This window comes from Balaenoptera physalus (assembly GCF_965194825.1).
Source record: "Balaenoptera physalus genome assembly, chromosome: 10".
Taxonomy (NCBI): domain Eukaryota; kingdom Metazoa; phylum Chordata; class Mammalia; order Artiodactyla; family Balaenopteridae; genus Balaenoptera; species Balaenoptera physalus.
This window is the reverse complement of record NC_138889.1, coordinates 26,341,166-26,367,998: the sequence shown is the minus strand read 5'-3', so window position 1 is coordinate 26,367,998 and position 26,833 is coordinate 26,341,166. Positions and strand designations below refer to the sequence as shown.

At 46.2% G+C, this 26,833-nt stretch overlaps 1 protein-coding gene across 24 annotated transcripts in view; it reads right to left on the bottom strand.

Moving 5' to 3' along the window:
* LOC309668511 (neural cell adhesion molecule 1) overlaps window positions 1–26,833 on the bottom strand; it is a 312,134-nt gene that overhangs the window by 17,485 nt on the left and 267,816 nt on the right. For 6 of the 24 annotated variants that reach the window (XM_082478424.1, XM_082478403.1, XM_082478417.1 and 3 more), the window contains 7 exons: window positions 26,046–26,196; window positions 25,531–25,715; window positions 25,083–25,179; window positions 24,604–24,774; window positions 22,852–22,983; window positions 3,811–3,935; window positions 256–433 (listed from right to left, as the gene is read on the bottom strand). In XM_082478424.1, coding sequence (XP_082334550.1) covers window positions 256–433; window positions 3,811–3,935; window positions 22,852–22,983; window positions 24,604–24,774; window positions 25,083–25,179; window positions 25,531–25,715; window positions 26,046–26,196 — 1,039 coding nt within the window. Of the gene's footprint in view, window positions 1–255; window positions 437–3,810; window positions 3,936–15,900; window positions 15,943–17,521; window positions 17,570–21,755; window positions 21,771–22,851; window positions 22,984–24,603; window positions 24,775–25,082; window positions 25,180–25,530; window positions 25,716–26,045; window positions 26,197–26,833 lie in introns of all 24 variants that reach the window. The other 18 variants (XM_082478412.1, XM_082478414.1, XM_082478406.1 and 15 more) reach the window with 8 other exon arrangements.

The window sequence follows — 26,833 nt, the reverse complement described above, 5'->3', positions numbered from 1 at the left end:
TTATCATCAGTCCTCCCAGGCTGAATGACACAGGACCTTCACTCAGGAGGCTTGGCCAAGCCTTCCTGGGGGTCCAGTCCATCTCAACCTACTGCACAGCTAGGTACAAAGCAAAACTAAGCTTTGCATGGGCAACCGATCATGAGGATGGCTGTAAGCAAGCGAGTTGTCAGGGGCTGTTCAGGCACATTAGGAGGTGCGGCACTTGTGCATTAATTCAAAGCGGGAAACTCACAGAAAGCAAAGCCGTCATACCTGGGATGGCTGTGGGCTGGGCCGAGGTCCTGAACACAAAGTGAGCTGCTTTGGACTTTCCCTGCTGGTTCTCAGCCACCACATAGACCTCGTACTCGGCATTCCAGTCCAGGGACTTGAGCATGACGTGGTCACTGCCAGATGGGAGCCTGATCTCTGGTTTCCATTCGGAGGAGAGCTTCTGGGAGAAACCGGCAAGAAAGATACAAGACACCAGAAAGCTTTAGATGAAATAGCTGCTAAGACCAGCTAACAGGAGGAACATAAGGGATTGTGCAAAACAGAAATAAAAACCAAAGATAGGACATGGTCTTTATTTTTAACCAGCCTGAAAAACCTAAAGGTAAATGATCACGCAGGTCAGGAGGTCAACCGTGCGTGCCTGCAAATACAAACAGCGGCAGACTGCCAGTGTGGCATGGGGCCAACTCTTCAATGTCCTGTGCATCACCTTGAGAGCATGCAGGGACCCAAGCTACACTCTGGAATGCTGGCCCATGGCCTAGAAGAGTAATCCAACAACTGTGTTTCTTGTCCTGTTTCAGAATGTTGGTCACACTCAGGTGTGTGACTCACCTCCCTGACATGGGAACACTGCACAGATTCCACTTTTATTAAAAATAAAAACTATCATTTATGGAGCACCCACTACGTGCCAGGCATTGGACTAAAGGCTTTCTGCACATCTTCTCACTGCATCCCTACAACAAGCCTGCCAGCGCTTTTGCCAGGCCCTTACTAAAGCTGATGACTGGGAAGGGAGGGAGAGGTCAGGTGACTTCCCCAAGCCACATGGGCAGTCGAGCTGTGGCCAAGAGCCTCTGGGCCCAAAGCCTTTCGTAGGAGGGAGCTCAACACACATCTGCTGCACTGAACTGGATGGTCCTTTTCCATGCAGTGTGACCTGGTCTCTGAGACTGGAGCTGGAGGTGTCACAGGTGTGAATTCTTCTGTCAGGTCCAAGGCTGAGGTGCCCAGAATGCCTACAAGGTACACTCAGCTTAGCAGAGCACTGCCCAGGGCATAATTTCAGGCACGAAACTGGAGTTATAGGTGCCCCTCTTTTCTCGAATGTTCTTTCCAGTTCTATGCTACACGTTTGCCAGTGAGTTTGTTCTGGGTGGGAGACGCTGACCCATGTCTACTGGATATTGGGCTGCTCCCCAGAAGAGCAGAACATATGCTAACAGTGTCACCTGGAAGGTGGTCTAGCCCGTGGCTGAGGCTGGAGGAAGAGTTACATTCCAAAAGAGCCAGCCGTCTTCCCAGAAAAATGCTTTGTGCCAGCCAAAGAGATACCTTTAGGAATGGGATAGCTCTCGTGTCATGGCCATGACCAGTGTGGGGAAATGCTGGAAGGGGGCGCTCGTGACCTCAGAGTCTAACTGGAATCCGGGCTATGGCTCTAAGTTGGCTCCTGAGAGTGTCAGCATGTGCCCCATTTTAATTTAAAACGAAGAAATTCAGCAGTTTTTGTACTCTTTCTCTGAAAGGCTTCTTTCCTTGGCAAACAACATTACAAAAGAGAGAGCCAGAATATAAAGCAAACATTACGTTACATAATACATATTAATAATATATAATAATAGTAATGTTCGGCAAATATTAGGATTTTGAGGTGGAAGAGAGAGGACAGCTAAGGTTGTCGAAGTCTAACATATCCCAGTGTTTTGCCCCAATTGTCTTTTTAAGGCAGGCCGGCCTGGCACAGCTGGGACGGCTCTTCTGGAACACTGACACCTGATGTGGCCTCATAAGGGAGATATTTCCAGCCCCAGCCTGCATCATAGCAGTGATTATCACAGTTACCATGTACAGAGTTTTCCAAGTGTCAGGCACATTTCAGGTTCTTTGCTTATGTTATAACTAATCTTTACAACAGCTCGATAAGCTCTCCCCATTTTATTGATGGAGAAATGGAGATTATGGAAGACTGGGTGACCTATTCAGGTCCCAAAGCTGGAATTGGGTCCCATGTCTGTTGGGCCACATCAGCATAACAACACATAATAACATCCTCCCCCCAACACTGCCCACTTCCAGTGGGCTCCATGGGACCACCTGCCCAGTCCCTGCATCCTACTCCACAGCAAGGAAACCACAGGGACCTCTCAGATGGTGGTGCCTCTGGGCTGGGCCTTAGGAAAGTCAACTGAGGCTCCTCCTCCAACATCAGGCTCACACTGGACTTCACAGTTAAGTAGGAGAGGGCTGAGTGGACTGACAGGCTGCCCAGCGGCTGAGACGTGTGCCCGGGAGTGCTCTGTGCTGTATGGACTCTCCGTAAACCTAACTGGGTTAGGGCTCCCACGGCACTTCAAGCAGGGCTGATCAAAAGGCAGAGAGGGAGTAAGTCAAACTTCCTGGGAAAAGCCTATTTGGGGAGCTATCTGAAGAAAGAAAACTCCTCTCAAGTTCATTATTTTCTACGGGCAAAAAATCCTAGCAAGAGGCTATTTCCAATGCTCAGAGGCTGCCTCTAAACCTCTCAGCAATTGGTTGTGGAAGGCAATGGCGAAGGGTCATTCTAAAACCAAAAAAACCCCAAAAAACCACAATGGGATGATTTTCAGTTTGGGGGTTGGGGATGACAGGTGGAATGTCAGAAATCTTAGATGGGTGGTGGGCAAACCCAGAAGCAAAGGCTTAAGGCCAGGCTCACTGGTAGCCGGACAGCAGGGTGACAACAGCTCAGGTGGGCTGCACGAGCACTGGGGGTGGGGCGAGGGAAGGAGCTGGTTTAGGACCTGAGGCAGTCCAGGCCAGGGGCTAAGGACCCCATCTCTTCAGGCACACAGACCTGGATTCAAACCCTGGCTGCCTGGCTATATGAGTCACGCGGTCACTGACTGCATAAGCCTCACTTACTTCCTCTGTAAAGTGGGGATAATCATTAAGACCAACTTCGTAGGGTTCTTGGGGAGAAGAAAATGCATGTGATCATGGGTCTGCATGCCTGGCCTATGATACACACTTTATCCAAGTGTGATTATCAGATATCAGTATGTTATTTGCAAAAAGTACTGGGTGATGGCAAGATAACTTCGTAGAATAATTTAGGAAGCAGAAAAATCAATCATGGTATGGATTTGTCGTCACCAAAATCATTTTAGAGGTTTTAAAATGGTCTCAGTGTGTTTATCCATGCTATATGTAGCACAGAGGACCATATTCAATATCTTATGATAAACCATAATGGAAAAGAGTATTAGAAAAAGAATGTGTATATATATATATATATATATATATATATATATATATATATGTATAATGGAGTCACTTTGCTGTACAGAAGTAATTAACACAGTGCTGTAAATCAACTGTATTTCAATTAAAAAATATAAAATAGGGGACTGAAAAAAAAATGGTCTCAGTGTAGACATGACCTAAAGGCTGCAAGTCAATCCTGGAATGTAAAACCCTAACCTGGACCCAGGAGCCACCTGCCAGGCACAGAGGCCGCCCCTGCCCCCCTGGACTTTGCACGCTGCTGCTCCAAGAAGGCAGATGTCAGGGTTGCGGGGTGGTGTGAAGCCCGGGAAGGAGGCCACTCACCGCTCGGTACTTGACCAGGTAGTGCCGGATCGGGGAGCCGCCGTCATCCTGCTTGATCAGGTTCACCTTAATAGAGTTTCCATCCTCTCCCATCTGCCCTTCGAGCTTAGGTGCACTGGGTTCCCCTGAAACAGCCACGTAATTCGCATGACATTTTCATCCACAAAATGAAAATCCAATCCATCAGAATGGGATGTAGTGATGGGGTGGGGCTGGCCTCTTGCTTTCTCAGCAATTCAAATGGTTAAAAAGCAATGCATATAAAACTTTGAATTCCAGTTGGATGCCTCAGACTTAGCCCAAACTGAGAACGCCTTTTGGGAATGTTCTGGGAAACTGCCTCCCTACTAGCATAGTCCTTTCACCATTTTAGAGAGAAGTGTTGTTGTTTTTTTTTTTTTCTGTCATGTGCTTGTATTTTCTTTTAGCTGCTCTTACAACTGCAGATTTAACTTTTATGAACCTGGTACATTTTGAGGAACAGCCTGAAATAGGGGAAAATGTAAGCATTTAAGGAGAAAACTTACGCCCATCAAATAATTTTTCAAAGCAGCCCAGTTTTTTTCCCCTGGATATATGATTCATCCCAGTGGTCTAATCCCTAACTGGGGTGGAATGATGCTGCATGCTTGTGACCATCTTTGTATGAATTAAATTTTATTACTTAGATTCATTAAAAAAAATAACGAGTTTCCAGTTGTGATTAAGTAAAGCACGAGTTGCTGTAGGCAAGTTTCTTGTAAGTATCCTGCATTTGCGGCTCAACAGCCTGAGTGATAATCCTTGGTACCTTGTATTAATGGAACGATCATTAAAGTCTTTTTATTTGTGAGAAGAGAGAGGGAAATATGTCTTTAGCATTTCTCAACAGAAAAAAGTCAATGTTTCTCTTTTCCTTGCAGTAGAACTCTGAATCCAAGGTCGAGAAGAAAGATAAGCTTGTATGTGACAAACTACCAGGGCTGGGACGGTTCTTCAGGAAGATGCCGATTTACTTAAAGAGAAGCTATTTCATTAGTATATGTTGAAAGCAATGAGATGAGAGAACATCTGTTATAAAAAGTTAAAATGAAGATTTAAAACACTTGGGAACCCTGTACTTCCTGTGGAAAGCATCTCTGTATCTATTTCATGACCTCAGACAGAAAATTTGGAGAGCCTATAAAACAGTTACCTTCTGGGTGGGTGGTCCTCGCTTGTTCTCTGGAAGACAGAGTCACAGACATGGGATACGAGAGCCAGGGGAGGCTTGTCACCAGGCTTTGGGCCTCATCACCCACAGTGTACCGTTCGTAATTTAATGAGAAGGTTGCTGGTCAGTCCAGCTCACCCTCCTCACCCAGCTACTCTGAGAACCTACAGTGGCTGAGTGTCCTACTTTTCCTTTTGAGGCAAGGAGGAACCAGAGACAAAGCTAACGAGAGCCCTGCTACTCGGCCTAGGCCGGCAGCACACACACCACCTGGAAGCTCAATTAACAGGATGGCAAGGCGATCTTGGTGCACATGTACTAGTCATGGGGACACATAAAAGCAACAACAGGGAGGCTGTGTAATCTTAATGTCTGAGGGATAAAGTATTTAGGAAAATTTGTGTTTATTATGTGTTTTCTTCAATCAGTAATTAAGGAAAAAGAAAAAGAAAAACTAAAAGATAAATGGGCTTCAGGCAAAGACCTGTCCTGCTTTTACGCCACTATCTAGCCACCAGCACCAACTACTCAGTGGAAAATACTTAGAGATTTGGTTTAGATAATGTCAAGGTGTGTACGCTTCTCAAATTCTTTTGGACCACTCTAAGTCTTAGATAATATTTCAGTTATGTCTTATACCATTAGAGATATGCAGTGCCAAAAAGAAATTCAAAGTGGAGTATATTTTAGAGCAGGGAAGGAGGTCTGTGTAGATTCAACAATGCTGAACAATGGAATAGGAGATGCAGTAGAACTTTACAAATTCTACTCTCTTGCTCAGTTAGAGTGACCACCTCGTCCTGGTTAGCCTGTGACTTTCCAGGCATTAGCACTGCAAGTCCTTTACCATGGACAAACCCTTAGTCCCAGGTGAAACGGGATGTTGGTGACCCTGGACTGAATGAAGACTTACATTAATCATTATAACTTTCTGTATTCAGAACTGCAACACTGACTCTGGGATTAATGGTCTCTTTGCCTTAAGAAGGAGGGAAGGAGGTGGCATCAGCGGTCCTTCCAACACACCCACCAGGCAAGGACCTAGTCCTTCCCCCGAGGCCTCCTAGGAAGGGAAATAGAGATTATTGCACTGGGGCTGCTCTGTCTGTACCTTCCTTCCTATTTTCTCTCAGATTTGAGCTGTATGGCTTTCCAAGGCTGAATCAATACCACAAAACAGTGAACCCTGCTTTGGGGGGAGTGTCTACTTAGAAGGGGCTTTCTCTGATGTTGTGAAGCTCCCTTTAGAACTGAATGCTAAGGATGCCACAGTGGAGCTCAGGGTGTCTAGTGCCTTGGCTAGGTCACTGACTCAGTCTCCACATTTGCAAAATACCAGATGCTCCCGAGGGCTCCTCCTCACTCTGATATCACCGTGACACTGTGACAGTCACTGTGCTAGGATGAGTTATCAAGAACACCTTGGCTATTTTCAGGATGCTGTAAAACACAGAACCCCAAATCTAGGATGTTCAGTCAATTTTAGGGAGATGCACCGCAAGTTCAACAATTCCATATCACTTAGGCACAGAGATGCCCATTTTTTCTACAATTTTAAAAAAGTTATCTCAAAAAATTCCTGTCTTTGAAAAAAAGACCCCAAGAGTCTTCAAAGACATATGAACAAAAATCTAGCCAAGGAATCCCTGCAAAAACCAAGAGCCCTGATGAAGGTGCTGTCCTATTTTTGGATTTGTTTCAGAAAAAATATAGTGGGAATCACAGAGCAACCACTAAAAATTATACCACAGTTAGAACATAGTTCTAACATTTATAGAAGTTAGAACACTATAATTTGCCACCATTTTAGCTGAGTGACTACCACGTAACTCTGATGTGTATTGCTTTCTCATAGAATTTAGAGTATTTTATATCATATCATTTAGAGTGCTTTAAAGATAATTTATTCATCAAGTGCACATTCAGTACATACTAAGTACCGGGTAGTCCATTAGGCTTTCGAGTTTCAAAAGTGATTAAGACAAGGTTTTGTTTGCCAAATGAAAAAACTTAGTTATTCAATTATTATTCAATTCTTTGCATGGTGGGGCCCTTGTACAGAACTCTAACCCTTCCTATGACAGTATTTCTAAAGGATGATACTATTCAACTAATATCATAGAGATTTGGACCAACTATATGGCCATGCAACTTGTTGTAAGTACATACAGATGTGGAAAGAGCAATATTTGTTTAATCAGTTGTCTTACTCATCTTCAAATGTTTACTGGCAGCCAATTTTTTTAAAGATTAGAAATGGGGTTAAAGAAACGATTTCCTAAGCTCTCTGAAAAAATAATGTTCCAGCCACGCCTGAGGAGGGAGGGGGCTGACACCAAAGAAATGGGCCTGGCGTTCAGGAGGCTTGCTGCTTTATTGAACACATTAAGAGAGGAAATTATTTAGAGGGTCCCAGCATACACTCTGTTCTGAGATGGCTGCTCTGATTGAAATCATTATGGGTAATTTCAGCAAAACCAATATTGTAATTATTTGTAAATGTTGGTTTGCAATTCAGCAGCAATCGGCAGGTGGCTCCAAGAAAACCCCTGGGGTTAATTATACCCTCTGAGTTTAGCTTCAGCCATGAGTCAAATTTTTTTCCCTAAATATTGTATGTAAAGACTAAAACAGTGGTGTTCGTAAAAATAAACCTTGTCAATAACAAATATGAAATATCAGGCAGTTCTAGTATTTTCTAGAAGAATGTAAATCGTGTATGCAAGAAAAAAAAAAGAATGTACCAGAGAGACCGCATACAGTCAAAAATATTACTGGCAGGTCCTATAAATTCCCCTTAGAAACCGTAATTGAAATGTGTATTTCTGGCCATGTAGATTGCAGGTTCTTCTTTGTAATTATGGTGCTACTGGCCCTAAAATCAGAGTCAGCTTCATGTCTTTCTCCTCGTCAGCAGAAGCCCTGGGACCAGAAAACTACTGCTGGATATCTGAATTCCACAACAAAAATTCTAACAAACCCAGGGCCTTTGAACAGCAACTATGAATTTTGGAAGGAAAACAATATTCTACTTCTCACTCAGAAAGCCCAAGGACCAAGAGTTGTATGTTCTGAATGAAATGCTGAGGGGCCAATAGGCTGAGACAGGCTGGACCTGGGTTCTGTCTTCACCCACTTTGTTTTCTCTCCCATCAGGACCCACACAGGGTTTGGTGCATCTGAGAAGAACCCAATGATGGTTATAGGGCCTGCATTAGAATCTTTTACTACCAAAAAGGATTGTCTGGCATTAAAAATACTGTTCGTTCTGTTTCTCCTAATGCCTGTTCCCCTTTACTGATTATTTATTATAAGCAATTTGAAACTGTTTTAAAAAGTCCAAAATGTATGATTAAGCTGTTCTGATATGACGCTTGCTTGATGTTTCCAATTCAAGAACATTTAAAATTACATCAAGAAGTTCGAAGTTTGATTGGTCCTTATGGGATCAGCAAATTACCAAAGGGAATCAGGACTCAGTTATTAGACCACCAACTCTCCTTCCTCAGACCAACCTCTTAGCCCTAATGTCAAACAGACGAATGTGATCTATGCCACATACACTCCTGGACCCTCAACATCTCCCTGATGCCTCTTTGGCAGCCTACCTGGCTATTCTAGTCTAAGGTGGTTTTCCAATACTCCCAAAGAGCAGCCTGCAGTGCTTGGACTGGCATCCATTTGTCTCGAGCATCGCTCCCCCCAGATCAGGCCTCTGGAGTAAAGTGTTCTTTTTCTCCTGAGCGCTTGTCTCTTAATTGTTAAGGATCTGCTGTGCTAGCATGACCTGACTCTATGCCATCCTAGTCCCTGGCTCTGGGGAGTGCTGGGGTACAGAACGAGCGGGTATGGGTGTGGCCAGGTCCCCCACTTCTACAGAGTAAGGATGCTTGGCTCTCTGCGGCCAGGCTCATGGAGGCATCCAGTCCACAAATCTTCCCAGCGCGAGTTATCTTGGGAATTGTGAATGGGAGTGCGTGCTGGCGGGGGATGGGGGGGAGGCCTGGCAGCACCGAGGACGAATTAAACAGCAACAAATGAACTCTGACAGACCGAACCACAAAAGTACCAACTCCCTTCTCGTGGGTGTCATGAAAACACCAACAGATTCATTGATCAATTATCTCTGTTTCATCATCCTAAAAAGAAAATACAACCACAAAGGTATGGCTTGTGGTTATGGGGGCTGATCCAGGCTGAGGAAGTTAAGACAGAAATAACTGCCATCACCAACAATTAACTTGGCTCCTGCCTCCGAGGTCACAAGGTGGGTGCGTGAACATCTCCAATACTATTTCATGGACGTGAGATTCGTTATTAAGAAGTATGAGGCTCCTGGGAGGTTTCAGCCCTCATACTGGTAAACCCTAGGGAAACGGGCACTTTCTGAACCCCGTGGTCCATGCCCACAGGATTCGGGCTGATATACATCACTGCCTTGGTCCCTTCATGCTAGCTTTCTATCCTGGTAACCACCAGTGCTGGGAATCCTTAGGAATAAAGGCAATTAGAGCAGAACCCCTGGTGAAAAGTCTATGTCGACCTGCCAAAGACCGTGGCAATCCAGACACACAGCTGTAAAAAATAAAGGAGGGGGGTGGAAGGGATGGTTAGTGAAGTTTTCAATCTAAGAAGGAAGAGTGGGTGTTAAAGGGTTTAGTTCATCAGAATCAGCATTTCCTAGTACAAGTCAGTGTCAGTAGCTAAAGAAAAAAAGATCATTACAAATGAGTGGGGAGGGATCCATGCTCAAACATGCAGCACACGAACAGGGGGGTGCAGGGGGCATCTCATCACATACATGCTGGTGGGAAGGGTGTCCCATTTATGCAGAGTCCTCGGTAGCTGATGGAGGCATGGAGGAAGCGGGACCCGCAGTTATGTGTTGTCATGATACCAGAAATAAACTTTGGCATCAGGGGCTCAAATTTACACTCTCAACAAACCCATGCCTGTGCCCTTGGGCCAGATGTCTGAGCTTCCCTGCCCTGGACCCCTCCCTGCAGAGCTCTGTGGGCTCAGGGGCCAAGTGGCCCTGGGCTGTGCTCAATGCCTGTGTTCATCTCCTTCTGGATGGAAACCAAAGGTGCACGGACACCTGGCATATGTTAATCACATCGTAGGCAATTTTGTGGGGGGGGGGGGCTGGGGGGGCGGAGGGTAGTGGACACTGGATGTAATCTACTGTGGGCATACAACCAACCCACTGTTCACTTAAACCCTCTTCATTAGGCTTAACTCACCTGAAACCTTACTAATGCCCAGAGGAACCATCCCTAACTAAGATTTATTTTTCTCCTCTGTAAATTTTATTTGCTCCAGCTTCTCCATTCCCTTCAATTTTATTATTAAAGGCCATTTCCTGCTGCTTGTTGCTCATCTGCGTAACCATTCTCTGTCTGCCCCCTTGCAAATGGCAGGAGAGGGGTGGTTTGATGAGGGGGTGATCACGTTTTGGAATTCCGCAGGCTCCCGAGGTGATTTTTTCGTGCTGGCCAAATTTTCTACTGACAGCCAAGACCACTGCTGAGGTGTGTTTCTAGGGCAACTGTGGGAAACACCTTCAAACACTTCTAGCCTTGCTTAAAATGTCTGCAAGAGATCTCTCCTCAGAGGTGTGAATTAGCTTCTACCTTGCGCTTCATTCTGAATCACAGCATTGCACAGAAATGACCCAACTTGGTTTTACAGAAGAAACTAAGGGGTTTCAACCCAATATCTGCTTACACTTCAGCTTTCAGGGGAAAGGTTCAGCCTCTGAGCAGTCACCCCAAGTCTGAAAAGAGCCTGTCTCCCTCAGGGAAATAATGAAACCACATTTTTTTGTGTGTGGGACTTGGAGTTTATATAATCATAGGTTCCCAATGTTCTTTCCTCTTCCCCTAAGACTCACAGATTAAGATAATTTTTTAAGCTAGGTCCAAGTTTTTAGCACTATAGAGGTTCCCTGCTTTGGGGACATCCCTCCTTTATTTCATACGATGTAAATGTTAAACATCTCCTTTTTTGGAAACGAGGATGCCTCCCATCCAAGACCCTGTCCAGGAGTCTGGTTGTAAATGGGACTAAACTGGGGCACGGTGGCCATGCCCAGAGAGCTGAAGTCCTCAGAGGGGGTCAATGCGGAGGGCGAGGGGTGGCACGTACAGGGCTCACACACGTGGGGTGCACGGGACACAGGACAGACCAGGGACAGAGCACATGCGAGACGAACGGCCGATGGTTTTGTTCGTGTGGATGTCGCCCAATCAGCTCTCAGAGAAGCGAGGTCGCCGGGGACCCCTTGCATGCACGGGCGCCCTGGGGGGTTACTGGTGTTAGTTTCCCTTTTGTGATCAGTTTAGCCCGTGTGTGTCTCAGGTTGTGACATGAAGTACAAATTTTCAGTTAGTCACGCACGTGACTCCCAGGGTAGGTTTGAATGGGTGTTTGATTTTACTGGGGGAAGTGGTGAGCAGAGGCTTCCTTTACTCTTCATGGTAAATAAGAAATGTTTTTACAAGGTTGTGACAGTCACAATATTAACTAATTATTTTGTCACTCCTGTGCGCTTAATTAGGTTATAATTTTTTTTGCCTTTGCTGCAAGGGTCAATTGTGTGCTTCTGGATTACATGGATCTCCAGTCATGGTAATTGTCAAGTGACTTTTGCTTTGAGTTTTCTTCCCTCCTGCCCAGAGTGGGAGGTGGGCCACTTGAAAAGTGACACCTCGGCCATCACAGCCAAACTGCTCTAATTCCAAATTCTTAAATCTCTCATTTCAGAAAGTCCTCAATCTGCATGAATTTTATGAAACTCTCTAATTGGTTTTGAGCAAATACAACCTTTGGGAATGATACGTTTCTCTCTGTAGCAATGTTATGTTTTCATGGAAGTGGGACATTTTAGAGCAACTGTGGTTTGTAGAACTACAAAAGTTAAACAACAATGCTATAAAGCTCATTTGCAACATTGATTTCTGGGAAATAATGTTTACGAGCTATCTGGTGAAAATTCAAAGGTGCAAATTCTGCCATGACTAAAGTGATTTTACCATAGCCAAATTTCTTGAAGCAAACCATTAAACCAAAGGCTGTCATGGTATCAAATTGTCATGTAAAGGCTACGAAGGATGATGAATTCTGGATGTGCATTGATTGAGAACAAGAGGAAATCTCTCAAATGGCTTTGCTTAGGAAATCCGAGACAGGAAGAAATGAGTGGGCCCTACGTGCCAGGCTGTGGTCCCAGATTTATTTCACTAATCAGAACAAAGAGTTTTACCTTCTGTTCACCAGCGTGGACGACATCATCAGCACCATGCAAGCCACATGACAAAGTCACATGATACGCACGCACATGATTGGTTGAAAGGAAAGTGGAGGAGATCACATGGAAAATACAAAAAAATTAAAAACTGATGTAAACAATGGGCAGGGAGAAAAATCAACAACAAAATCACAGACTAAATAAAAGGAGAAATTAACTTAAATTAGCAGCATATATAGGAAACATTGGAAGGGCAGTAAAACTGCCTGGAAATAGAAGACTAACAAATCATAAAGAGCATTTGGTTAACAACACCAATAAGCATTAGCTACAGCTGCAACACTGCATATTAATACCACATCAAGGAGCATGGAAACTTGTTTTGAAATGGGGAGGTGTCTCTGTCAGGACCCAGATGTCAAAGTCAATCCAGGAGACTGTTGAAGGAGAAGAACAAGGCAAGTTATTCTTCACAGATTCCAGAAATGTCTCGGCATCCTTGGAAAACAAGGGCAATGAAACAGAGCATGGTCATGAAGGAAGAGTCCCATGATTTTTAAGGCGCAGACCGTGTGCCCTGGAAGAACAAAATATTACATTACATTAAGAAGTCATTTCATGTTTCCTTTGGCGCAATGAGGAGGCGGGTGTGGGATGAGCGAGGGTTGGAGGATGCAGGCAGAGAAGGTGGCCAGGGATCTCATCTCACTGCCGTATTCGTCTACCCATGTTATCCTAGGGGCCACCATGAGATAACCCCAATCAAGACATATATAAAAGAAGAGGCCACTACTTTGTTCTCTACATCTGTGAGTCTGCTTCTTTTTTGTTAGATTCACTAGTTTGTTGTATTTTTTAGACTCCACATATAAGTGACATCATACAGTATTTGTCTTTCTCTGTCTGACTTACTTCACTTAGCACAATGGGTACCAGTGGGGAAGAGGTACAAACTATTTGGTTTAAAATAAGCCACAAGGATATATTATACAACACAGGGAATATAGCCAATATTTTATAATAACTATAAATGGAGTATAACCTTTAAAAATTGTGAATCACTATATTGTACACCTGTAACTTATATAATATTGCACAGCAACTATACTTCAATGAAAAAAATAGTTAAGTAAAGAACCATGAAGTAGTATAATAAAGATTCTAACAAAATAATAAAAAAAAAGAGGCCAGTGCAGAAAGGGAATAGGTTTCCTTCCGGAGGTTGAGATCATAGCTCTGTCAACACTAAACAGCAGAAACTGAACCCCTGGCTCAATGAGCTAAGAATTTGACATTAAACACATGCTCGGGCATTTGTGGATACAGTTATCTCTTTAGACTTGCGGTGAATGGATAAGACACGAGTTTGATTTTTACAATGAAAAAAACAGCTTTCTTGTTTGGATTTGCCTATATTCCTTTTTGTCCTATGTTATATTTACATCTGATTTGTTACTGAGTGATTCTGCTTCATCAAAAGGCCTTTTGGGTTTCCCACCTTAACTTGCACAGGCCAAGGGGCGTTTTGGCTATTACCAGTTGGAGCCAAGAGAGAAGGAGGGCAAAGAAGGAAGGTGAAGATACCTTTCTGCCCAAAGCACACCAATGTTTAAAAATGATTCGAGAGAAATGCTTCAACCAAGTGACACAGTCCCTTGCCACTGTGAGCTGATAAGAGTGTTTACTTCTCACTGTCTGACACTGCACAGAGTCTGGCACATTCCAACCAAGGGTGCCTGCAGGGATTATAGACAACTGAGCAGTTTCTCCTTTGATTTTACTTAGGCTACCTTCATTCATTCATAATTATAAATGAATCAATACACACACACAGAAGCAAAAATAAAAGACATTATTTATATTCAACCTTACTGACTGACTGATGATTGATGGATTTTTGGATGCTTCCAGCTACTCTGCTGTTAGTTTCACTGCAATTCACATGTGCTCCATTCTGCCTTACAGTTGAGAAATATGTTCATGCTAAATACGGGCTGCTGCCCAATCGTGACTGTCTTTCCTTTATCTCAGTATCCACTGGGACCTACAATTTGGGTCAGTAGTCAAGTGGTTCAAAATAAAGAAGACTCAAACTTTCTTCTCTTTGGATGTCACTGCTAATCATTTTACCTGTGGGCAGAAATGACTGATGTTTAAAAATTAAACCTATGTCAGGGGAGAGACACCTAATTCCTCCTTAAGGAAAAATCTGGATCCAAGATTCTATTTTCCTTCCAGAGAAGACCAACCTACAGTGAGACACCTTAAATATGACCCAAGTTGTGCAAATGCATTGTGTAGCCTTTTCCCGCTATGCTCTGCACGGCACACACACTGCACTCAAGCTACAAAGGACTGGAGCATCGCTGTTAGCAGATGAAAGGGTGCTGTTAATTTCATTCCTTTTCCAAATGCAGAGAAGCCCATCACCTGAATTAAACCCATGTGAGCACAGCTCATTGTCGCCTGCTCTGCTCACAAAATGTAACCTCAAAAGCATCAGGAATTAAAATTCACTGCAGCACGCACACAGTGAGAACACCAAGAAAGCAGACCCTCAGCTATGTTCTGCAGTAGAAAAGAGAACCACTTCATGCAACACGCAGAAACTCTTTTCTTCTCTGTTCAATTATGTATCAGAAACCCTAGCCCAGGGAGTGGAGCGGGAGCTGTACTTTGCATTCTTGCTTTCTGCCTTCTGCTCTGACTACCCTTAATGGGACGCACGTCATTTTTCCTGTGCACTCAGAAGCATTATAAAATCTAAAACTCGCACACAGCTGTGGACACACACACACACACACACACACACACACATTCCAGTTGACTTGTCAGGGAGTTTAAGGCCTAATACACAAGCCCACTTCATCAGAGCGTTATAAAGACTAGCTTGGAACATGTTACAGATTGTGATGAAGTGTAACGTTTTCCGTGATGGAAAAGATGGTACAGTTTGGCCATCAGGAGATGAATTCCAGAACTTTCATACAGACTTTCAGCACACAAACTTGACAGAGCCTGGTTATGCTTTTTGAGGCCATAATTTTTCTAGCACGAGGGAGGCTAGAAGCCTCTCTCCTTCCCCGCGTGTTCGGGGCACACACTTCCACACGCTGCAGGAGGCAAAGGAGGGCACGCTGTCAGGTAGCAGAGGCTCCCTCCTTCCTCATCCTCTCCCTTTCCCCGGGCAGCCAGCTTCTATTCCTTCCCTCCTTGTTCTCAGTCTTTTAGCTATTCTATTTTAGCCTCTGTGTGTGTGTGTGTGTGTGTGTGTGTGTGTGTGTGTGTGTCGGAGGGGGAGAGACAATGAAAGCTGGGACGAGATGCTCTCCTTTTGTCTCCTCAGCATTTCTCTAATCATTTTCTGTTTTTTTAACTCGTGGGTAAATTTGGAAAAGTCTCCTTGTGCACAGAGTTTTCTTCAAGAATCACCCCAGTTCTTTTGGTGACACTGGGTCTGCTCTCTTGGCCAGGCAGACAGCATGCTTAGGGACCCACACCAGGCAAGGAGCCTCCGTGCATGCACAACTGTTGCTTTCAGCACTCTGTGGCGGCGGGGAGGCGGGGAACCAGGGACAGCACTATGACCCACGAGTCGGCTCTGCCACAAGCAGCAGTCTGGCCCAGGGCAGCTAAGCTCTGTACTCACTAGATGGTTTGGTGGTGGCAAGGGCAGGAAGAGGCCAGGTTGCTATGGAAATATGAAGGATGGAAAGGGCACAGAAAGGTGAAAGAGGGAACGGAGATAAATTAAATTTATAAATACATATCTATGTGTGTGTATACATATTAAGGCATTATTATAAAGAAAAAAAGAGATGGTGAAGCAGGTATTCTCATTTCCTTCTTCCCTGATTTATCAATATGAATGTAGGTATTTTAAAGAGATTATCAGTGATTTTGCTGACAAATTACTCTCACGCAGCAAGAAGTAACATAACCCTCATTTAGTCTTACTATGAATTCCAGCTACTACGTGCTGCACACTGTTTTGTGTTTTTTCATACTTAATCGTTAATTATCATAAATACCTATAGAGTAAGTAGAATCTATCCTTCCTTTGGGAGATAAGAAGTGTGAGGTTCGGAGAGGTGGGATGACTCATTCAAGGTCATGGAGTTATATACAGAAGTAGTGGAGCTGGTATTTGAACCTGGACCCCAAACCTGAATTCCTGCTGCTACAGTCCACTGCCTGGAAAGCAGTGCGTGGGATAGGCGGGCTTGTCTCCAAGTCAAGCAGGTGCCACAAAGGGCTCTGAGCTTGGGGCTTGAATCACTCCCGAGGTTCCTCCCAAGGGGCAGGGCTTCTGAGGCACCAAGGGGTGAGGGTCAGCTGGGCAGCCCCACCGGCTGCACTGTCGCTGCTCTGAGCACATGCGGGCGTGACACCCGGGTCTCACTCAGCAGCTGTCCCGCTCTGCTCTTTCCCTTTGGAGTGCTCGGTTCGTCACTCTGGACAGTGGGAGGCCCGGAGCTCTCCCTGCGCCCAGGGACTCAGGGCAGGGCAGCCGAATAAAATAAGGTGGTAAACGAGTGAGGCTCAGGCAGGGTGACAAAGCCTGAGACTGACCAGGCGACACAGCGGCCAGCTTACTGGCACTGCTCCTAGGTGGGCAAACAGCTTGATAAACGCCAGGTTTGTTGGTATGTGCCGGGGGCGGGGGTACGATTACTTCTTGTGTTTTATAGAGGAGAAAAAACAAGGCTCCCTCGTAAAGGGTTAAATAATGTGTCTACGGCCAGGCACATCTGCAAGCAGACACACTGCTTCTTTTCCCACAAATATTTACGAGAAATATATGCATTTATGGAGAAAGCAAAAGCTACAGACCTCGCTCTCTAATTTCAATGTCTGAATCCAACTATGCCAATTAAAATGGAGGGTGAAAACACAACGACCCAAACATTTCTTATGACCCTGCAGAATAGACATTTTTCTTGGGAAATTCCTTTGGCTTCTCCAAATAATCAGCCCACTATGAATCTCGAGGACAGGGCTGGGGCTGCCACAGCCTCAGGGAGCCTGTCTGCGGGGTTTTCTGTCCAGAGCCATGCTTTCCACTAGCCTCCTCTTGCAGGCAGAGCTGTCCCCCGTGAATCTGAGCGGACCTGTGCCTACTTCTCATCTGCTTCTCTAAAACCCGGTGCTGCTCTCCACTAACAGAGTGGAATTATCACCTGGTAAGGGAGGTAACGTGAGGCAGACCCACTGTGGCTGGCAGAGAGCAAGCAACCTGCAGAGAGATGGATGAAGAAAATGATACTCACTATCTGGATGAGACAATGGAACAGGGGTGGAAGAGCTAGCAGGAGCCGCTGAGGAAAGAAAAATGAAGGTGAAAAAAAAGGGAAAAAAAAGGTCATCGAGGCACACAGATACTGAAGGGAAAAATGGAAGAGGCAAACCGGGGGTGTCAGTAAGAGAAGCTGAAGCGAGTTATAAGCGGGAAGGAGAACCCCATGCGTGAGAACAGGTGGCTGGCGGCCCAGCAGAGAGCAGGGCCTCTCTGACTTCAAACCCTGAGCCTGTGCGCCTGCCAGGCCCTGCCGTTCAGGTAAGGGACTGGGCCAGGAACAGCTGCAGAGGCCTCCAACCCTGCCTGGAAACAAAGAGCCAGTTCAGCAGGACCAGCTGTCTCCATAGGATCAGGTGTCAGGAGGGAAGGGAACCTGGACCCCAGCTTAAGGCGAACCAGCAGAAAAGGGGAAAAGCACTTTGGTTTTGCCATTACCTACCTCTTCATGTGTGTATATATAGGCATATACCCACATGGATGGCACGTATTTATAGCAAAACCGGTGTGTCTCACTCTCTGATTTCAAGGTCCCAATGAAACAGAAACGACCATCCTCCTTAATGTTTGTGACTGGGTGAGGTTGGGATGGTTTGGCATCTGGATGGTATGACAGCCACTGCTGCTCTCCAAACCCTATGAAATGTGATGCTCTGGCTGCTGCTGTGTGCACAGAGGGCAAAGCAAATTAACATCGAGTGTTATTCTTGCCCTCGAGAGAAAGGGAATGTTCGAGGGACCGGGACTAACCAAGTTAATGCTAACCAACTTTCTGCATGGAGAACCTTTAAAATGGTGCGTCCGAGACATTTTGGACACTGAATGGATCTTTAGTTTTTCACTGGCAAATATTCAGAAGTTGTCCCATCAGCAATCACAAAACATAGTCCCCTTTGAGAGCTGTATAAAAATTTGGAAAAACATCACTGTATCTCCAACATTGCGTTGACACTCATGGTTCTGTCTTTCTCGTACCTTCCAGATGAGGGTACCTCATTAAACCATCGAGTACAATGTCACTGGAATCAGAGCAAGACAGGCTACTAACTCATCATGACTTGATAACTTGGTTAATTCTGGTAAAAGTGTATCTCTCTCTCCTTTTTTCCTTTTTATTTCTTTATTTTTTGGCTTGAATTGTTTGCATGATTGTCCATATCATTCTGGCAAAGGGATAGGGGTTTATGTGCTTTAACCACAATATATTACAATGCTTTAACTTATACTTGCCATGTGCCATCTAGGGGGCAAACTGAAAACACAAAAGTCTCAAGATGCCTCTTTTAAAAAGTAGAGACCCAATTATAACATTTATACCTGGAAAGAAATTGTCTATGTCGCTTCATGGTACAGAAGCAAATGAAGAGGTAACATTCAGGCAATGAGATTCTGAAGGTGTGTGGTTCATTCGTGGAGGAAAGAGTCGTAATAAATTGTCACATCATTTCTTTAGGGCTTTAGCAGCTCTGAGAGGGAAGCAGCCCCTCTCAGGGCAAACAGAGGTTGTGAGCTTTCCACCTAAGAGTTTCTTGACAGCACGCAGACACCTGGCCTAAAAATACATGAAACAGGGACTTTTTACCAGGTTGGAATTCCGTTTGTCCCATTGGAGCCACAGCTTCCTTTGCCTTCACAGAAACAAAGGGACCTCCCAACAGGCAAGCCCGGCTTTCAAATCGGGCCGCTCCGAAGCAGGAGTCCTTGAGATATTGGCTAGTTTCACCTTCTCATCCCTGTTTTGACATATTCATGCCCCCAAATGTGGAGTGGTCTATTAAGGAACCATGAGAGCAACACTAATATTGAGACATTTCAACAAACTTCAAGTGCTGAGGAATGGCTCTCCCCTATGCCTCCCAACCCGGAGGGGCCGGCAGCATTGACTCTGCCCGGGGTGCCAGCCCCTGCTGACCCTATACCGTCTCCTCCTTGGAGGTGGGGTGTACCCAGCGCCTACCTCCAGTGTTACAGGAGCAGGCTGTGCACCTGCACCCCGACATCACAGCAGGGGAATGCACTGTCCGTGGGCAAGATAAGCCAGCTTCAGAAACCAACACCCCTGGTTCCTGGGCTCGGTGTAAGCCCACAGCTAAACTGATGGCTGATCTTGTTCAAGTTCAGACAGCCTTTGTGTCTTTCAAGGAATGGGAGTGAGAACTCAGAGATGGTCCTTCCTAAAACTTATCCTCATTTTCTAGCAGCAATAACTGGGTTTTGTTCTGGCAGTGCCAAGCATTGGCATCTTCCTTCCAACTGTAACCTTTTCTCAGGATGGCTCTAGGCATGACAGGATACCCCTGGGACGAATATCCTCACTTCAGCAACTCTTGGAAGGCTATAAGTGTGCAAGGAAAGTCCATAAGAACCAACTTTAGTGAGAACATGATATTCTCTCACCCCGCTCAAGCCCTTGAAAAAGGCACGTTCAACTCTAAAACTGTGCCACATTCTCTTTATCTAAAAGAAGTTTGCTTTTTAATTCTTTAAACCATACCTTTATTAGGTGATTGAGAAAACTGACCTTTCATGACACTAGCAATGCCTGCTGCTGTATCCCTCACGATTGACTTGGAATAGAGAACTGACCCCACCATTTTCCAAAGGACTTCTTGGAATCTTGGTTAATTATCCATCTTCATACTGGCAGACAACAAACAATAAAATCTAGAGGTCTCCTTTTCTAAAAGAATTAAATGTTGGCTTTTAAAACAAAAAAAAATTCTCACCTTAACAAAGGCTGGGCTGGCAGTGAATTAAAACCGCTTATGACGTTTGAAGTTCAAGACCCAGTTCCTCCCATTCAGTACTCAAAACCCCGTTACTGGTTAGACACTCAGAAGGAGGCCTGACCCTAGCCTTCCTCTCTGTCATATAACTAAGCCGGCCTTCGTTCACTGCTAAATCCAGAGGAGAGGACACCCGAAGACCAGTTTAAAGATCCAGGAGGAAGGTGCCCTCGTGCCTTCTGAATGCACTCAGGGCAGAGCTGAGCTGCCAGCCCAGAGCACACAGCTGTCAGTCCTAGCTGTCAGCTCCACCCCACACACGATTCTGAATCCTTCCAGAACTGGTTCATTCACGAACCAACTCTGCTGAGAGAGTAGATTTAGCACTTGCTCGAAATCTCAGAATGCCTACACTGAGCTACTTAGTTTCTGCTGTTGCTGCAGTATTTCTGAATAAATTTCAAAAAGATAAGCTTCCCTGAGTGCCTTTCAGGAGCTAGGAGCTTTTTATGAAAAGAGTGTGCAGCTTAAGACTTCCCTCCACCATTCTGAGCTCAGCCTGGGAAGAAGCTGAGCCTCAGTGGACACAAAGTTTGGGGGGCATCTATGCAGGCTGAGACCAGAGCACAGTTCTGTTCCTGGAAGAGCAGGCGTGCTTCCTGTTACCCCTGCTCCCAGCTCCACTATTTACAGCTTACACGATTAAAGTGTCCTTCCTGGGGAGAATCACCCTCTCTCTGCATTCTTGGCAGTAGAGCTACTAAGTAGCTGGTCAGTTTTCCCAAACATGGAAATCCACGTTGCAAGTAACCTAGTGCTAGAGAACAGAGTTGACCAGAACTGGGGGTTTGACTCCCCTGCAGGATGTACCTGTGATTTGAACCCAAGTTCATGCTGTTCTTTACAACTGTAGCTACTGCTGCATGAGGTTCCCCTACCCATTCTCCTTAGAACCTTCCAGCTACCATCCTGCCAGACAGAAAAGGGAGATGCAGTGAGCTCAGTTCTTTCACCTCCTAAAAGCAAATGTGAAAATCCTTCCGGGTTCTTGTGCCCATGAAGGGATTTTGAACAGAGGCCTGGCGAGGCTGTGGCAACCCAGCCACATTTTTCTGGCAACCCAGCTAAAGGTGAGACGGTGCTATAGCCTGTTATTCAGAGACCCTCTGCACACCTCCGCCATGCTTGGCTCAGCAAAATGTTGCCACAGGGTAATCGCCACACACAGAAATTAATAAATAAACACAATTTCAAAAGACACAAAAATTGCATGCTCTAAAACAGGACGAGTGTTAGCCTCTTGGAGTAACCTACGGACATTAACAAGGGCACAACTAGACTAAGGTCAGTGTGGTTAGGGCCCGGACGATATCATCTACTTCAGCCTCTAGGGGACAAAAGGGACCAGAACTAAATTAAAAACTAGAACTAGCAGATGTTAACACTATAGAAACAGGTAATGAGGTATGAAGAGGCACTTACGTGGAAGAGGGCTATCTGCATATCCCATGGATGGAACACAGACGAAAAGAAAAGACAAGAGACAGACCCAAGAAAAAAAAATAAGATGTGAAAGAAATGAATAGGATCCGCAGAACACACGGAGCTGGAAACTCAAATTATCAAATTACTTCAAATCCAGAAAGAAGCAATTCCTGCACGAGGAAGATGAGACAGGCTTTCTACTTCTGGGAAGAGGTAAGGGGATCACTTCCCAGGCCCCTGGCTTCAGAGAGAAGAAAGCAAAGGATTCCCCTGTGTGCTTTTTAATCCCAGGAGTCAGAGAGGGCCCAGGGAGCTCTGTGACCACTGGGGAAGTCTGTGCTACAGCATCTTCTTCACCCGGATGGACTCACCATTTTCCCAGGGCAGGAACTCCAGACTGTGGAGGGACAGGACTAGACCAGGGCTCACCCAGAGCCTGGCTATGTGTGGGAAGGGAGGGAAAAGTAAGGCATGCCTGGTTTAAGGAAACAGGGAGTGATGGAGACAAACAAGAGCTGCAACCCTGAATGGGATCAGGAAGAAGCGACTCCTGAAAGAGGCCTTGACCAGGGAGACTCCAACTGGGCTCTGGGTGTGGGAAGGGAGGAGGAGCAGGAAGGTCAGAGGCCATTTTTTTCCCTTCTGCCTTGTTGGGGTTTTGCTGCTGCTCATATATCCTATAGCAGGCTCCGTGTTCCTATAACTGAATATCTCTGCTGCATCAAAAATCCCACAACTAATTATGTCAACTGTCACTGCCTTTACTGTCTTCCTTCAGGTCACCGGGTGCTTAGGGCCCTGGTGACAAAAAGCAAATCTCCCCAAATCCCTCCCTACCACGTGGCTGTGATTCTTCCTATTGTCTTTAATAACATGTGTTAGTGGTTTTCCTCCCTGGCTGTTATTCTAACAAGCTGGACCAGCTGCTATGATGGTGTCACCAAGCCCTTCAAGAAAGTGAGGGCAAAGGGACTGGGTATCAGTCATCACTGAGGGCGAGAGAACTAGGAGGTGGGACCACCGTGAGCAGAGGGATCTGAAAGACAAAAAGCTGCCCCCAAGGGGAAGAGGCTGGGCAGCTGGCTTTACTTACGGACTGGCTGCGTCTTGAACTCGGAGGCTGCGCTGATCTCGCCCAGACCCTTGCCATTGAGGGCCGCCAGCCGGACCGCGTACATTGTCTCGGGCTTTAGGCCCACGATGGTGACGATGCCTTCCATGCTGGCTGTCATGAAAATATGAAAAGGGTCACAAAGGAGGAAAAGCCTATTGGTGAAGTGGTATAGCTGCTATGGAAAACAGCAGGGCAGGTCTCCCCAAAATGAAACAGAGCATTATCATTTGATCCAGCAATTCCACTTGTGGATATATGTGCAAAAGAACTGAAAGCAGGGACTGGAATAGATATTTGTACACTCATGTTCACAGCAGCATTGTTCACAACAGCCAAAATGTGGAAACAACCCAAGTGTCTGCTGACAGATGAATGGATAAACAGAATGTGGTCGATACATACAATGGAATATTATCTAGCTTTAAAAAGGAATGACATTCTGACACACACTACATGGATGAACCTTGAGGACATTATGCTAAGTGAAATAAGCCAGACATAAAAGGACACATGTTGTATTATTCCACTTATATGAAGTACCTAGAAGAGTCAACTATACAGAGACTATTACTAGTCAACTAATAGAAAGTAGAATGGTGGTTGCCAGGGGCTGGGGGAAGGAGGGAATGGGGAGTTATTGTCTAATGGGTATTGAGCTTAGGATGATGAAAAAGTTCTGGAGATGGACAGTGGTGATGGTTGCACAACAATGTAAATGTATTTAATGCCACCGAAATGTACACTTAAAAATGGTTAAAATAATACATTTTATGTTAAATATATTTTACCACAATAAAAAAGTTAACTAGAAAAAAAAAGCCACAGATTTGGTATGAGGTTTCAGGGGGGAAGTAGGGAGGTAAAGGATCATTTTCTTTTAGCTCTAATCCTGATTACCCAGAAAGTCCTCCCAGCCCTCCCAAAAGCTGAAGGAGTGATAGGAGTTTCCTGGCAGGATGAATGCGCAGTACAACTGGGTTGGAAGATGTCTCTGAATTGCTATGACACCGTGTCCTAGCCCATTCCCAATTCTACCCTCATTTCCAGGATTAAAAATTTCTACAGAAACAAAACCTACTTCACTGAGTTATTCCAATTAAACCCCAAAGGGAGAGTTAGACATAAATATATTCAGTCCTCAGGGAAAGATGATCCGAGCTCAGAGACTTCAAATTGCAGTCATCCAAGGGTCATTTTTCAAATCTGTGGTTTGGAAATATATCATAGGATTGACTTAAGAGCAGACCTGTCTGGTTGGCTCTGCTTATTTGGTTCATTACAGGGCAGTCCCTGAATAGACCCAAGCAGGACTGGATGGGTGAGAGCAGAGAACCTGAAGCACATGGAACCCAAATATGCAGAGCAGGGGGGGACTGGACTCCTCTGGTTGTGCCCAGCACCTAAGCAGGGCTTCCGCTTGGCATGTGGCTGAGCTGGCCTCATCTATCCTGCCAGGGTCACGAGAACCAGGTTCCGAAGTACCAGGGGGCAGAAGGCCAATAACTCTACATGAGATGTGACCACACCCTAAGTCTGGGGGGCCGGTGATGGTGTTGCAGCATAGGAACATCAACAGGATGGCAGGTGGTGGCATCTGGCCTCTCTCAGTATTGGGGAGTGGTGTGAACCCTACTCAAATGGGCAGTCAGGGTGCCAGCATCTGGTGAACGCAAGGGGTGAGCGTGTGCCCAGAGTCATCATTCTAAAGTAAACCGGGACTCTCCAACTTACCTTCTTTGGCATCATACCACTTGGAGTGCCACACTTCCTCGTCTATTGCTCTCCACTCAGCCTTGTATTTGAGGATGGGCACCCCGCCTGTGGCCTCTGGCTCATCAAATTGCACCTGTGCTGTGCTAGAATATGGCTCCACCTGGTCAATGGATGGTGATGATGGGGTGTCTGTGGAAAGGACATATATGGAGACTCAGGTGAGCCTGATTTGGCCCAGGATGTAACTCCCAATCATGAAACACATCTCTCTCATTTCTTTTAACTCTTGGGAATCTTGTCGCCTATATCCTGTCTCCTGCTGGTCCACCTCACCATGCAATTCTTTCCCAATGTGTCCCATGTCCAGATCCTCAAAGCCCCCAGAGCTCCCAGCCTCCTGACCCTCACACCCTCTTCTTCCCACGCTCCTGTCATCACAGAAGGTCATGAAAAGGGCCGGCAAGGGTGAGGGTGGTGCAGCCGTAAGGGGTGCTCACCTGCTTGGACAAGGATGAATTCCAAAGACTCCTGTCCGATGCGGTTCACCGCGGTACAGTTATAGTTTCCAAAATCATTTTCAGAGTCCGGGGTCACCTTTAGAAAGAAGGAGCTCTTGAGTTACGAGTGTCCCACGGAATGGCCCCCACCTCAGATCCTTATTTATTGAACTAAAATTAGTAGAGAATAGAATCAGTAAAGCTGCAGCCCAGCCTTAACCCAGAGAGAACAGAAAAGGGGATCATGGGAGAGGCACACTCTGCCTCCCAGGCCCCAGTCTAGCTCTGGGGAGAGAAAGAGGGCTGAGGCTCACTTTCTTCCTCAGCCAGTGGCTCCCCTGCTCAGGACGTGCCAGAGAAGCAAGTGAGAAGATGTTAGCTGTATCCAGGAGCCTGCCCATCCTCAAACGGTGCCTCCTCCACCCTGCCCGCTGCCCCCATGTCTCACCTCCAGGTAGCTGGCGGACGGGGTGTTGTAGATCTTGATGTTGCTGTAGTTGGAGCTTGGCAGCAGCTGACCGTCTCGGAACCATGAGATTGTGGCACTGGGGTAGGCAAACACCTCGCAGGTGATGTTCACCTGGTTGCCCTCCCAAGTGTACACAGCCACAGGGCCCTGAAGCTTGGGGGCATCTGCAAAGAAGGACAACAGCTCTCAGGAAGACTGCCACGATCGTGACCCCTCCCCCCACTCTGTCTCCTGGCACCAGGAAGCTGGTCATGCCTTGAGGCCGAGCTGGTGCTGGGGGACAGCAGAGACCGGGGTCACTTCCCATGAGCTGCACGGGGAGACACGCAGACTTGTAAGAAGCCAGGGGACGGCGTGAAGGGGTGCCTTGCGGACACAGCTTTGAAATGGCCAGGGGCCAACCACCATGGGCCGGGTCCTGGCAGCTGTTTCCCTCTGTCATCCTGACCCTGCACGGCCCTCCCTGCCCCCTGTCTTCCCACCGTTTTCCTCACATTGCACTTCGAGGTACACGGACTGGGAGTCCTGGCCGATGGTGTTGCTGGCGGTGCAGATATACTCCCCAGCGTCTGTGTACTGGATGCTCTTCAGGGTCAGGGACGACACGCGGGCATGGCTGCGGACCACCATGTGCCCGTCCAGGGTCTGCCAGGAGGGGAGGGACAGCGTCAGGCCCGGGGCTGGGCGGGGCCAGGAGACCGGGCCATCACTGTCTGCGACCAGCCTCACAGCTCTCTGCTCTCTGGGCCAACGTCTAAGTCTCGCTTTAGGTACCGACTTGCGAGGAGGCTCCGGAGAGCACTCTGGGAACTTGGGTGCACCCCAAACAGAAAATGGGACTCAGTTTACCCAAGCAGCCTAGCCTATGTGCCAAGATTGGCTTGAGAAGGACAACCAAGGCCCCCAAGACGATTTGGTTGGCACATCTAAAATGGAAGCCAAAGTCTGGCCAGCAGGCGTTGCAGCTGCAATAGCCCTGCCTCATGAGATTCTGGAAAACCTGCACTCCCGTCCTTTCCTTCTAGCCCCCTGCCCATCTGCCCGTTCCTTGGTGCATGCACACATAATGGGAAATCCGAATAAAAGAAATTATACAAGAAATCTATATTTCTGCAGATGCCTTACTTTCCTGGATGCTTAAAAGTAAAACAATTTCATTGAAAAAAGTCCAACAATCCGGAGCTCAGGAGCTGTTGAGCTGGAAGTGAGGGGAACTGGGTCCCCTCTCCCGGAACAGTGATACAGACAATCCCAGGCAGATTTGGAATCCTGGACACTATAG